The sequence below is a fragment of the Trachypithecus francoisi genome, unplaced genomic scaffold (genome assembly GCF_009764315.1).
Source record: "Trachypithecus francoisi isolate TF-2019V2 unplaced genomic scaffold, Tfra_2.0 Lachesis_group17, whole genome shotgun sequence".
In the NCBI taxonomy this organism is placed as follows: Eukaryota; Metazoa; Chordata; class Mammalia; order Primates; family Cercopithecidae; genus Trachypithecus; species Trachypithecus francoisi.
The window spans coordinates 88,594,682-88,608,713 of NW_022681462.1; the positions used below are offsets into that span (position 1 = coordinate 88,594,682).

Sequence of the window (14,032 nt, forward strand, 5' to 3'; positions counted from 1 at the left end):
TATGTTGCAAGTTTTTTTTTTTTTTTTGCGACAGAGTCTCACTCTGTCACTCAGGCTGGAGTGCAGTGGTGCGATCTCTGCTCACTGTAAGCTCCACCTCCGGGTTCACGCCATTCTCCTGCCTCACCCTCCCAAGTAGCTGGGACTACAGGCGTCCGCCACCAGGCTTGGCTAATTTTTTGTATTTGTAGTAGAGACAGGGTTTCACCGTGTTAGCCAGGATGGTCTCGATCTCCTGACCTTGTGATCCGCCCGCCTCGGCTTCCCAAAGTGTTGGGATTACAGGCGTGAGCCATTGTGCCTGGCCCGCAAGTTTTAACTTACATTAAGAAATGCATTCATTTTGTTTAACATTGAAGGCTTTTTTAAAAACAAACTTCTTTTTCTTCTCTAACCTTTTGATAAGCTGTGGCTAGAGTATTATTTGAAATTAGTGAGCAAGATGGGAAATCGATTCTTTGGAGGTTTGGAAAATGGAGTAAAGTATTTGTTTTGGAACTTAATGATTATGAATTGTGCTGAAAGAAATAAATATGAGGAATATGGCTGCGAGATTCTAACAAGATCAGTATATTGTATTCAATACAAATAGTGTTGATTCAGCAGATCCCTCCAGTAACTATCATAGATCTTGCATGCCTGCTTTATATCAAGCACTGTTTGTGCTAAAGATGCAACATTTTAAGTATAATGTTTTTGTAGCTTGGGTACAGCAATATAATACAGAAATCCTCTACATCAACAAATCATCTTCTATGACACCATTTTTAATGTCTATTTAGTATTTCATTATACTGGTATTACTATATCATAATTTGCTTAACCAATTCTAGTATTGGACATTTAGATGTCTCCACATTTTTACTATTAAAGCAACTATATCTTTGTATCCAAATCTTTGCATAAATTGTTAATACTTTCTAGGATAAATCTCTAGAAATGGCATTCACTAGATCAAAGAGTGTGTACATTTATACAGGTTCCTAATATGTACGTTTATACAGTTTCCTAATATGTGTACGCAAATTACCCTCCAGAAAGTTTGCACCAAGTTGCATCTCCAGTTTTCAGTCCCCTGCTCTAGAAGGAAAGGAATTAGCACCAGCAATCCATCTTTTTATATCAGGTTTATTTCTCTCACAGGCCAGCTTCCAGTGTTTTGCTGGAGCCCATCTCCCTTCACCTTCTCAGGTACCTCTCTGCCAATTTATCCTCTCTCTCTCCTTTCAGTATCAGTCCTCTCTCCTTTTCTCTCCCTCACCAGTGACTTTCATCTTCTAAATCTAATGGACAGCTTTTATTGACTCATCAGGATTTGACTTGAAACATTATTTTTCAAGACAAGAGAATTCAGAATGTTTAAGTTATTGTTATATTTAGACATACTACTTTTCTGTCCTTCTCTGGTCAGTCCTCAGTCTCTTTGCTAGATTTCCCTCTTCTATTAGAATTCCTGAGAACTTGCTTCTGGGCTCTCTATTCACTTGCTCTATTTATTCTTTCATTCTCATGCCCTTAAATGCCATCTGTGGTATGAGGTGAAGAGCGCCACATTTGTATCTCCAGCCCAGTCCTGATTTTTCAGACGTGAGTGTCTCCACCGGAGTCTTTCACAGGTATCTCACTCTTACTGTGTTCAAAACTGAACTCTTGATATTCTTCCAGATCTCTTTCAGTTCTCTCCATTTCAGCAAATGTCTCAGATTCACTCATTTGCTCAAGCTGGAAATCTTCTCTTTTCCTCCGTTCACAACATCTGCATCAGCAATCCTGTTGCTTTTGTCACCAAAGTGTATCTTGAACCCATCCTTTCCTTTGTCTCCCCTGCTCCCTCTATAGCTCCAGCTACCATCATCCCTCACCTGGTCTATTGTGAGAATCAGTTTCCCTCCTTCCATTGTCTCTGGCTTCCTCTTAGTCGTTCTTGACACTCTAGCCAGTGTCAGGTTTTTTGTTTTTTTGTTTTGTTTTTTGAGATGGGATCTCACTCTGTTGCCCAGGCTGGAGTGCAGTGGTGCGATCTCGGCTCATTGCAACCTCCACCTCCTGGGTTCAAGTGATTCTCCTGTCTCAGCCTTCTGAGTAGCTGGGATTACAGGTGTGTGCCACCACGCCCAGCTAATTTTTTTTTCTTTTTTTTTTTTTTTAGTAGAGATAGAGTTTCACCGTATTAGCTAGGATGGTCTTGATCTCCTGACCTCAAGTGATCAGCCCACCTCGGCCTCCCAAAGTGCTGAGATTACAGGTGTGAGCCACCGCACCCGGTCCTTTTTTCTTCTTCTTTTAAAGGGACCAGATTATGTCATTTCCTTGCCAAAAGGTATTTAAAGGGCTGACAGCCTGGGTGGGAGCTGCTTGTGGTAGGGTTTGAGGGTGATGGCCCTGGGTGGGGGCTGCTTGTGGTAGGGTTTGAGGGTGATGGTCCTGGGTGGGGGCTGCTTGTGGTAGGGTTTGAGGGTGATGGCCCTGGGTTGGAGTTGCTTGTGGTAAGGTTTGAGGGTGATGACCCTGACTGGGATTGAAGTGGCATTTCTTGCTTTTCCTGCTATGACTGCCAAAGCCTCATCGTCTCATCCTCATGAGAGGAAACAGAGAGCCTTGGAAGCCAACATTTCTGTCACAGAAAAAGTATATAGGGCCATGCAAGCCAACTGTAGCTGACTGTGCAGTCCTCCAGTACCTGCAGGCATTGTCATTGCCTCAACTTTCCAGTATGACCAGGACAACAAAATTTACTATAAATCTTAGGTAAGGTGTCCTTAGTTAGACCCAGGGATGCATACAGAGTCCTTTGCAGCCAGTCATTCACATAGAGAAGCAAGGCAACCAGGTGATCCTGCCAGAAAGTCTGGCGAATATGGTACCATCTCTTTCTCAGAATTGTATTATCCCTATGTGTTGCAAAACAGTCTTCTGTATATTTTGATTATAAGTTTCAAGCTTATTTGGCAGCACATAACAGGAATTTCTGTTGAAATTGGGCTGCTGACAACTTTTATGAATGCAAACAAAAGCATTGTCAGTCACGCTCTTCTAAAAGAAAGACTCTCAGAGATTTAGTGTGTTTGGTTATTGGTGTTATTAGCATGATCTTCTGTTCTTCTGTATCATACCTTTTATTTTCAGTTGCGTCATTATACCTTTATTTTTTAAAAGCCTTCTTTGGATTTGATGTACTTTGAATTGTTGGAATAACTGATTTCATTCTGAAATTTCTTTACATGAGTTTAAAATGCTTTATTTTATTGGTGACGTCTTTGATCATGCCTTTTAAATCTAAGGATTACTGTTATGTGCTTTTAGAAGATTTATGTTAGTATTACCAGATTTTTGTTCACATACCAGTTTGGTTTCATTACCTTATTGGCTATCTGGAGTATAGTAATGTAACTGGATGGAATCTTGGGATATTAATCCTGGCTTTAGTCTACATCATTTAAAACTTTTGGCCTTTTTATGGACATCTGATAACTTTCGGGTGGGTTTTATGAATACTTTTTACATGATCAAGTTATGGAGTTGCTTCCAGCAAGAGACCTTTTCAGATGTGGATGATATTTGTCCAATATATCAAGCTGAATTTCAAAGCCTATTCTTAACTGTCAGTGTGTATTTTGTCAAGAATATGCTATCTTATGGTCTAACAGAGGGAAAACATGGATGATTAATCTAAATCGCATATCACCCATTTCACTTAGTTAGGTTATAGTGACATCAGAATATGTGTGTATATTTATATTATATATATATGCATCACAATGGATTTTTCAGTTCTAGAAGTTAAGAAAAATGTTTCCACCAAATATTTTAGAATATTATAATGATGTTTAAGTATATTGTACAATTTTTAAAAGATTAAATGAGTGAGAGAACCCTATGTTAAAAAATTTATGTTCAACCTAATGTGTGTGTCAGCAACATTTATTCTATCTTGACAGATGATTGCATTGTTAAACTGTACATGTGTACTCTTGTGTTACCAAAACAACTGGGTAATTGGAACTAGTGATTTTAGAGGAAATTAGGTATTTTTTCCTGCAAGTGTTTTCAGAATAAAGGATATTTTTCATAATATTTTAAGATACTTGTTATCTGAAAGTAGAATTTTCTTTAGCATTGGTATAATTCCCATCCTTACAAATTCTTAAGATTTTCATAAAATTTGTAATTTAAATGAAAATTTTAAATGCTATGTTTTATGTGTAACAGATTTCTAAGCCAAGATTAATTTATTGAGATGACATTTTAATATTATTCTCTGTAGTATGGTTAGTACCTTTTTAAGACATCTTTAGAGGTTTTCATTGCACTTTGGATAAAATCTAAAATTCTTATTTTCTACAAATACTTCGTAATTTTTCTTGTGCCTATCACTCCAGCCCTGTTTGATGCAATTTTCTCCTCTGTTCATCCACGTAGGCCTTCTTAGATTTTGTCAAGGGCTCTAGGCATCTACCTCAGAGCCTTTACATTGCTGTGTCCTAGCCTGGAATACTCCCCTTCTTTCTCTACCTTTCCTGGCTATCTCCAGTTTACCTCTCAGTCTCAGCTTAAATATCAATTCTTCTGATAGCCTTCCCTGGTTCCCCATCAATCTAAATTAAGTCACTTCTGCTACTGTTTCTTATTATGCTTTCACATTCCCAGTTTATAGTTACATTTATGTGTGTGTGAGTATATATTTAATATTGGTCCCTCACACTGTAAGCTCTGAGGAGAAAGGGGAAATGACTGTTTTGTTTATCATTTTATATATAGAACCTTTTATAATGCATAGCACAGTGTACACATTCAATAAATATTTGTTGAATGAATGAATAAATGAGTGAATATAAGATTCTGTGTAATCTAGCAAAAACCCATTTTCAAAGTCTATGCTGTTTTGATCCCTTGTAAGCTGTAGAGTTTGCAATCTGTAGGCCATAGATATTTCTATTTGTGGTCTTTTGGAAAGGCATAAAAAGCAGTGATGATTATTAATATATGTAATGTATGGTAAACAATGTTGATTTATATATTTTGCTTTATTTTACCAGAATGTCTTTGCAAGGGATATGTGTTATTGTTTCTGTTTATACCATGAGAAAAATAGATCAGGATGAGGCGTACTTAGAGAAATGATTAATACTGCCCAGGAATACAAAAAGAGTCAAAATCTTATAATATGTCACTTTTATATGTTTATCATAGTAGTTTGTTTTGTTTTGTTTTGTTTTGTTTTAGATGATGCAAAATTGAGGGGCCTTGCACCCCCCAGTAAGCTTTCTATGAATCAGAATCTTGAAGGTCATAGTGGTGAGTCATGCAATTTCTTTTAAGTCATGTTTGAGTGGTATTTAGACGTTTAGGAAGTTTCTACTTAATGCAGAAATGTCAACATTTTAAATAATGGTAATATTTAAAGTACAGATGCTCTTTGAGTTATGATGGGGATATGTTCCAATAAACCCATTGTAAGTTGAAAATGCATTTAATACACCTAACCTACTGAACGTCATAGCTCTGCCTAGCTTACCTTAAATGTACCCAGAAAACACTAGCCTACAGTTGGGCACAATCATCTGACATAAAGCCTATTTTATAATAAAATGTTGAATATCTTATGTAATTTATTGATTTCTGTATTGAAAGTGAAAAACAGGGTAGTTGTATGGGCAATCGAAGTACGTTTTCTACTGAATGTGCATTGCATTCCCACCACTGAAAAGTCATTTAAGTAGTACCATTGTAAGTTGGGAGCTGTTTGTAAACATTTCTGTTGAGACATAAGTAATACAGTGTAGAGTCATTCAACTTTTACGTGATTAAACAACATCTTAAATAAATCTAGAAGAACGTAGCTGTTATTTTATATATTGAAAATACTCCTGTCTGTGGATGTTATATATATAATCCTTTTTAGAATCTGTCCTATGATTCCAGATTAAAGGAGACTGAAGAGACTGGGCGTAGTGGCTCACACCCATAGTTCAAGCACTTTGGGAGGCCAAAGTGGGAGGATTGCATGAGGCTAGGGTTTTGGAACCACCCTGGGCAACATAATGAGACCCTGTTTCTACAAAAAATAAAAAAAAACTAACCAGGCGTGGCGCTGTGCACCTGTAGTCCCAGGTACTCAGGAGGCTGAGGTGGGAGGATCCCTTGAGGTCAGGAGTTTGAGGCTGCAATGAGCCACGATTGTGCTACTGCATTCCAGCCTTGGTGACAGGGCAAGATCTTGTCTCAAGAAAAAAAAAAGACTAAAGATTGAGACGTATAACATACAAATGCATTGTATAATCCTAGATTGGATCTTGGAATGAGAAAAACAAGTGTCTATAAAGGACATTATTTAGACAATTGATAAAATTTATATATGGGCTGTGAGTTAGATAATAGTATATCAGTGTTAAACTTCCTAATTTGTCATATGGTTATGGAAGAGAATGTCTTTATTTTTAGGACATGTACACTAAAGTATTTAGGGATTAAAAAATTAAAAGTCATCAATTATTCACGTACCCTGGAGGTTTAAGATATGCTCAAGAGTGTTTTATCAATAGAATGGAAAACAGGGGAGAGGGGTTGGCAGAAGAGAGATTATGGGACATATCTACCAAAAATGATAAACATTTCCTAAACAAGTACTTAGTATTGTGTCCTTTGGACACCATTATTTTTGGAAGTCAGGCCAATTGGGTAAACCATGCTTGTATTTGTTTCTGTCATCAGGTATATGGTAGTTCTTGTAGCTCGCCATGATAGGTGTCTTCACTGGGATGAAATAGGGATAGATATGAAAAACAGTATTATGCATTGTTATAGAAAATTAGTGATATCAATAACTGCATCCTTTGAATAGGTTTTAAGGAATATTAAAGACTAGTTAGCTGTGCAGGAACCATATTGATTTTAACATGATTTTGGTGTTTATATAAAAATATAAATTTGAAATCAATTGTAACCTTTAAGTTTCTAAATAGTTTTATAATGTTCTAGGTTCTGTTCAAGTTGTAACATGGAATGAGCAGTATCAGAAGTTGACTACCAGTGATGAAAACGGGCTTATCATTCTGTGGATGTTATATAAAGGTATACATTACTAGGAGAGCTTATTTAATTTTTCACAAGTTGGCATCTAGCTTACAGTATTTGGATGGATAAATAACATCTCCAAAATAGACCTCTTTTACTAACAACAGGAGTTCATCCTGACTGCACAGTGGTAATATTTCTGGATTTATTGCTGCCTACTTTTCACTTTTTTTTTTTTTTTTTTTTCACTTTAACCCTGTTATTAAGAAAGTGAATTAGGTCATCGTTGGCTATCTCCAAAATGAAGTTAGACTCTTAGCAGAAGAATAGTTTCCACTTGAGATAGCTCTTTTTCCATTCCCCTATATTTCCAATAAGAATTACTTCCTAGGTAGTTCCAGTTTATAATTACATTTATGTGTATGTAAGTGTGTATTTAATATTGGTCCCTGAGTAAACTGTAAGCTCTGAGGGGAAAGGGAAAATGACTGTTTGTTCATCGTTTTATATGTAGAACCTTTTATAATGCATAGCACAGTGTACACGTTCAGTCAATGTTTGTTGAATGAATGAATAAATGAGTGGCTAGAGTTATCTCAGTAGATGAAAACACATTTAGTAAGAAGTCAAAGAGAATAATTCATTTCCTGCATGGGCCAGTTAGTTTCCTTTTCTTTTATGGATACAGATTTTATCTCAACTCTGACTACTGGTTCACGGTTTGTGCCTCTTGTCTACAAGAGAAAGGGAGGGTGAAAGAAGGATTAACTTAGATATACCACTTTTACGAGAAAAACAGCTCATCATACATGTTCTCCTAAGGCCTGTAGCCATCATCTTCAAAAGGGAAGGGTGCCTTGGTTCATGTGTGCTGTTTTGAAAAGTTTATGTGTGCGGTTTTGAAAAGTTCCTGTGTGCTGTTTTAAATGGCAGGGCATACCATTTAAAAAGTCTTCACTAAAGATATACTATAATACTTTAATTTTTAAAAAGGTGTGTGTACGTGTGTGTGTAGGGGATAGAATGTGAAAGTTCAGTGGATTGGAATAAACTTTGTCTGTTTCCAAGGTAGGTCTTCAGGTCTTCTCTGGGTCTCAGTCTGGATTCTGTTACCCTGCTCTGACCAGTTATTCCAAATTGCATGATTATTTTCTTGGCTGCAGGCCAGAGTTTCCTATGTTGGTATGTCAAAAAGCCTTTAAGAAAAACAAAAACCGAATAACCTATTTTTTTTGCCTGTAATTTGGTTATGCTAAAAGACAAGTTACATCTCATTCCTACCCTGCATACAACTAGAATATTTTTGTCATTCAGCATTAGAGATGTGGCATCACTAATGTAATATAAACTGATTAGAATTTTTTCAAGCAGGCTTACTTCGGGTTTTACCTAATATGCTGTGTATTTTTTGGCTTTATTCTCTTTGTGATGGTAACTAATATGCTGTATTTAATAGGCTCATAATTATTCATTGGAGAGTTTATGTGTACATATAAAGTTATTGTTACTTGGAGTTTTTTTCTTGGTTATGATCTGAACCATATTGTTCAAGTGGGAAAAGTTAGGCTTTCAGAAAAAGCAGTAGTTTTGGCTCTGAAAAAGCAAATTAAGTTTATTTTTTAATTGACAGAAAGAAAGAGACAGGGAAAGAAAGAAAGAGGAAACAAAGGATGGGCATTTATTATGTTTTCTGTGATAATCTTTGAAGCAGTTATCAGTTAAGCCCAAGTTAATTTTTCATTGTGTTTTTGTTGGATTTGGAAGCTTTATAGTTTAATGTCTCAGGTTGTAGAAAACTTTGCAGTTATTTATCCCATGGTGTACTTTATAGATTGCTTTCAATTCTTAAGTACTGTTTAATAGATGTGAAAGTTTTGACTTGTAATTTTTTAAATTTGTGAAAACAGGCTCTTGGTTTGAGGAGATGATCAACAATCGAAATAAATCAGTTGTTCGCAGTATGAGCTGGAATGCTGATGGACAGAAGATCTGCATTGTATATGAAGATGGGGCTGTGATTGTTGGTTCAGTGGATGGTAATGCATTGATTGGACATAGAACTAAGATCAATATCTGGCTGACAGTTTTCTTCTTTAGAGATTTAAGTTAGTTATCATATGTTAGCATTCTGATTGAAAAATAGACATAAAAAGAAAATATTTGATATACAATTTGATGACGTTCAAGAACTGTTCTTTGGTTTTAACCATCTGTTTTTATGTATATTCAAGGAAAAAAGTCTGTTTTTTTATTTTCTACTGTGGCATTGAAAAAAGTGAATTAACTTTTCAGCATTATTTTAAACATGCCTGCCTCATTATGTAATTTCTCTTTATATTGGTTAGTCTGTACATATACGTAGACCCTAGTTTCAAAAACTCTGTGGTCATTTTTATTAAAACTGAACATGTCATTGTTGGTTGTAGTTTATAGCCTTAAAAACCCACATTTTGGCCGGGCGCGGTGGCTCAAGCCTGTAATCCCAGCACTTTGGGAGGCCGAGACGGGCGGATCACGAGGTCAGGAGATCGAGACCATCCTGGCTAACACGGTGAAACCCCGTCTCTACTAAAAATACAAAAACTAGCCGGGCGAGATGGCGGGCGCCTGTAGTCCCAGCTACTGGGGAGGCTGAGGCAGGAGAATGGCGTAAACCCGGGAGGCGGAGCTTGCAGTGAGCTGAGATCCGGCCACTGCACTCCAGCCTGGGCCACAGAGTGAGACTCCGCCTCAAAAAAAAAAAAAAAAAAAAAAAAAAAACCCACATTTTTCAAATTCTAGTAATAGATAAAACTGGGTCTTCTGAAAGTCTGCACCTTTGTTTTAATTTGAAACTCTGTAGATAAATAATATATTTTAAAATCATTTTTATTTTCTCTCTCATGCGCGTGCGCGCTTTCTCTCTCTCCCTCTGTGAGTGTGTGTATGTGTAACTTCATGTATTCAACAAATGTTTCTGAGAGCCTATAAAGCAACAGCTATCATTTTAGGAACTAAGGGTACAGCAATGACCAGACCTAGATCAGGAGAGATGGATAAGTAACCAAGAAATTACAGTACCCTGTGATAAGCGCCAAGATGGGGAAAATACAGGAGCATGTAGAAGTGGCCACCTAATGCAGACTTGGAGGGATCAGAAAAGGCTTCCTGGAGGAAGTGATGCTGATGCTGAGGCATTAGCCACAAGGTAGATTGGTATGTAGAATGTCTCAGCCCTAAGAAATAGCATTTGAGGAGGTCCAGAGGAGTTGCACTTAGCTATGTTTGGGCCACTGAAAAAAGTTGATTATCAGTAGGGTATAATACTAAAGGTGAAGAGTAGTATGCAGTGAATCTAGAGAGAGAAACAGAGGCCGGATCATGCAGATCATAATTTATATTAAGGTGTTTGGACTTAAGTCCAACAGCACTTGGGAGGCCAATGAAAAGTTTTAAGAATGGGAGCAATGTGATAAGATTGTTCCTTAGAAAAAGCTCTGTGCTACATATGAAGAATAGAGAATGGAAAGAAAGATAATGGGCAGCTGTATCAGGAAACTACTCTGGCAATTCAGGTGAGAGATTATGGTGGATGGTAGCCATCCAGGTAATGACAAGGGAATGGAAGTAAGTAGATTTTAGACATACTCAGGAGGCAGAATAGTTAAGATTGGGGATGAGAGGATGGAAGTCCCCAGGGCAGTATCCAGAGTTTCAGCTTGGGCAGCTGGATGGATGGCAATGCCTTTCATGTGGAGAAAGAATGATTTTAAGGGAAAATTTCTCTTGGATTTTGTCATGCCATGGGCCATTCAAATAAATCTATCCAGATCGTAGTTAGACATACATATCTGCAGCTCAAAAACATCTGTGCTGAACATAAAATTTTGGGAACCACCAGCATATGCATGGTAATTTAAACCATTGAAGTAGTTGAACAAAACTTAAGGGCATTTGTAGAGTTAAGATTCAGCAATACTTAGGCTGGGGATGGTGGCTTATGCCTACAGTCCCAGCACTTGGGAGGCCAAGGCAGGAGGATTGCTTGAGCTCAGGAGTTTGAGACCAGCTTGGACAACATAGCAAGACCTTGTCTCTGCTGAAAATAAAAAAGCAAAGTATCTGGGTGTGGTGGCACACTCCTGTAGTCCCAATCACTTGGGAGGCCAAAGTGGGAGGATTGCTTGAGCCTGAGAGGTTGAGGCTGCAGTGAGCCATGATCTTACCACTACACTCTAGCCTGGGCAACAGAGTGAGACCCTGTCCCGGTGGGGGGGCGGGGTGGTAATCAGCAACATTTCAGGGATGGGCAGAAGAAGGATGTTGAAAAGTAGGAGTCTTGGAGATAAAGGAGTACATGGGCTAATGGCAGCAAAGAGAGTTCAAGAAGGAGGGAGTGGTAAAAAAGAAATGTGTCAATTGGCTTGGCTTTAGTGACGTCCATGAAGGCAGTTTCTTTCTTTTTCTTAAACAACAGAAATTTATTTTCTCGGAGTTCTAGACTCTGGAAGTCCAAGATCAAGGTGTCAACAGGTTTGGTTTCTTCTTTTTTTATTTATTATTTTTATAGATTTAGGGGGTACAAGTGCAGGTTTGTTATATGGATATATTGAATATTGGTGAGGTCTGGACTATTAGTATATAACCATCACCCAAATAGTGTATGTTGTAGGCAGTTTCAATGGAGTTGCGGGGCAGAAACCAGATTGGGAGGGGTTAAGGGTTGAGTGGGAGTTGAAGTGGAGACTATAGGTGTGAGGAACTCTTTCATGAAGTTTGATTGGGAAAGGAATGGTAGAAATAGGTAGTAGTTACAGGGGGAACTTGGGGTTAATAAGAGTGTTTATTTTATTTTATTTTATTTAAGCTGGTGGTTTCAAAGAGAAATAGATCTGCATGTGTTTAAATCCACATAAGAAAGGCCCTGGAGTGAAGAGTTTAATGAGAAAGAGAAAATGAGAGTAGTCAATAAAGGGAGATCTTTGCAAAGGTAGGAAGGGATTAGATCAGAGAATACATAGAGGAATTAGCCTTAGACAGGGGACTGACTGGGGAAATACCTCTTCTTTTGTATTAGTGGGTAAAGCAGAAAGTGTAAGTGTGGATTCAGTTATGTTCTGAATTGTTGAAGATGGGAATGAGGAATTTGTTTTTTGGGTGCTTTTATTTTCTTTCCAAAGTAGAAGATGGGCTCAACTGCTAATTGGGAGTGAGATCCAGCATCAGAGTTTAGAAGAAAGGGGAGAAAGTTTGAAACAGCTACTATTTCAAATGTCTTTGCAGGTATTTGGCACATATAGGTGCTCAGTAAATATTGGCCAAATAAATGGAATGAATGCATGAATGCTGTGAAGAATTTGCAAGATCTTTAGGAAAACAAACATTTCGAAAGCAGTTGTTGGAGGATCATGGCCTTAAACAACTTTTAATAATGTTTTGTTTTAGGCAATCGTATTTGGGGAAAAGACCTGAAGGGTAAACAGCTATCCCATGTAACATGGTCTGCGGACAGTAAAGTCTTACTTTTTGGAATGGCAAATGGGGAAATACACATTTATGATAATCAAGGAAATTTTATAGTAAGTATGTGTATCATCAGTCTTGTTTATATAATTTTATATGATCGTACATATCATTCATCTTTGTATATACATTTATTTGTTATGATGGTTGTGTAAAGTCTTCAAGTCAGAATTTTTTTCTTTTTCCCAATCATCTAAATTTTTTTTTAATTAAATAAAATTTTGGTTTTCTCAAAGCAAATTAGTGCCACAAGTTAGAGTGTAACTTTTAGTTCCATTTTTTTTGGTAGGTAGAAAGGACAAGATGTCAGTGCATTTAAGCAGAGGGATAATGAGTAGGGCGATGTGCAGTTTAAGTTTTTTAAGTGTCTTCTGTTATCTGAAGCCAAAGTTTACATGTAGATACCAAAGGGTATTTTTGTAGAAAGCTACCAATGGTTGTTTGTAAAAAGAATGACAGACTTAAATGGTGAGAAAAATCAATCCCTGGAAAGAAGGTAAAATAGAATAGGATCAGGCAGCATAATCTGGAGAAAAATTCTGGCTTTGCAAGGTTTAGCTATAATCTATGATTACTGATGGAGCAGTTTTGTTTTTTAGCAAGGTTTAGGACACTAAGTAAATCCACTCACTGGTGGAAGTAAAATAATGAACTTTTATATGACATTTTGCTGTTTTCAAAGTACTTTCATATACTTGTTATTTGAGTCTCATAAAAACTCAGTGTTTTTTAATCCTCATTTTTTACATGTGGGGAAAATGGACATTTAGGTGATTTGTCCATGGCCTGTATACCAGTAAAGTGATTAAGCTTTAATTTGCCACCTGATTTTTAGATTGTATTTTCAGCATTCTTTCTACAATACTCTATTGAGATTGTATCTATACTGTTCTGTTTTAAAACGTAAAATATTAAATCTAGACAATTTTATTTAGATGAAAATGAAACTGAGTTGTTTGGTGAATGTCACTGGAGCTATCAGCATTGCTGGGATTCATTGGTACCATGGCACAGAAGGCTATGTGGAGCCTGATTGCCCTTGCCTTGCTGTTTGCTTCGACAATGGAAGATGCCAAATAATGAGACATGAGAATGACCAAAGTAAGGAATTTTTCTGTTTAAAAATTTTTTAAAATTTATTATTATTTTTTCTTTTTGAGATAGAGTCTCACTCCGTCACCCAGGCTGGAGTGCAGTGGCACGATCTTGGCTCACTGCAACTTCTGCCTCCCGGGATCAAACGATTTTCCTACCTCAGCCTCCCGAGTAGCTGGGACTACAGGTGCATGCCACCACGTCTGACTGATGTTTTGTATTTTTAGTAGAGATGGGGTTTCACCATGTTAGCCAGGATGGTCTCGATCTCCTGACCTCGTGATCCACCTGCCTCAGCCTCCCAAAGTGCTGGAATTACAGGCGTGAACCACTGTGCCTGGCCTCAATTTCTAATTTTTAACCTTTTTTTTTTTTTTTTTTTTTGCGACAGGGTCTTGCTCTGTTGCCGAGGCTAGAGTGC

General features: G+C 37.4%; 1 protein-coding gene across 1 annotated transcript in view; it reads left to right on the forward strand.

Moving 5' to 3' along the window:
• Positions 1 to 14,032, forward strand: part of WDR35 (WD repeat domain 35) — a 69,366-nt gene that overhangs the window by 2,459 nt on the left and 52,875 nt on the right. Inside the window, exons 3-7 of the mRNA XM_033176748.1 lie at positions 5,224 to 5,295; positions 6,979 to 7,071; positions 8,922 to 9,050; positions 12,439 to 12,572; positions 13,452 to 13,617. Of these exons, the coding sequence (XP_033032639.1) occupies positions 5,224 to 5,295; positions 6,979 to 7,071; positions 8,922 to 9,050; positions 12,439 to 12,572; positions 13,452 to 13,617 (594 nt within the window). The remainder of the gene's footprint in view (positions 1 to 5,223; positions 5,296 to 6,978; positions 7,072 to 8,921; positions 9,051 to 12,438; positions 12,573 to 13,451; positions 13,618 to 14,032) is intronic.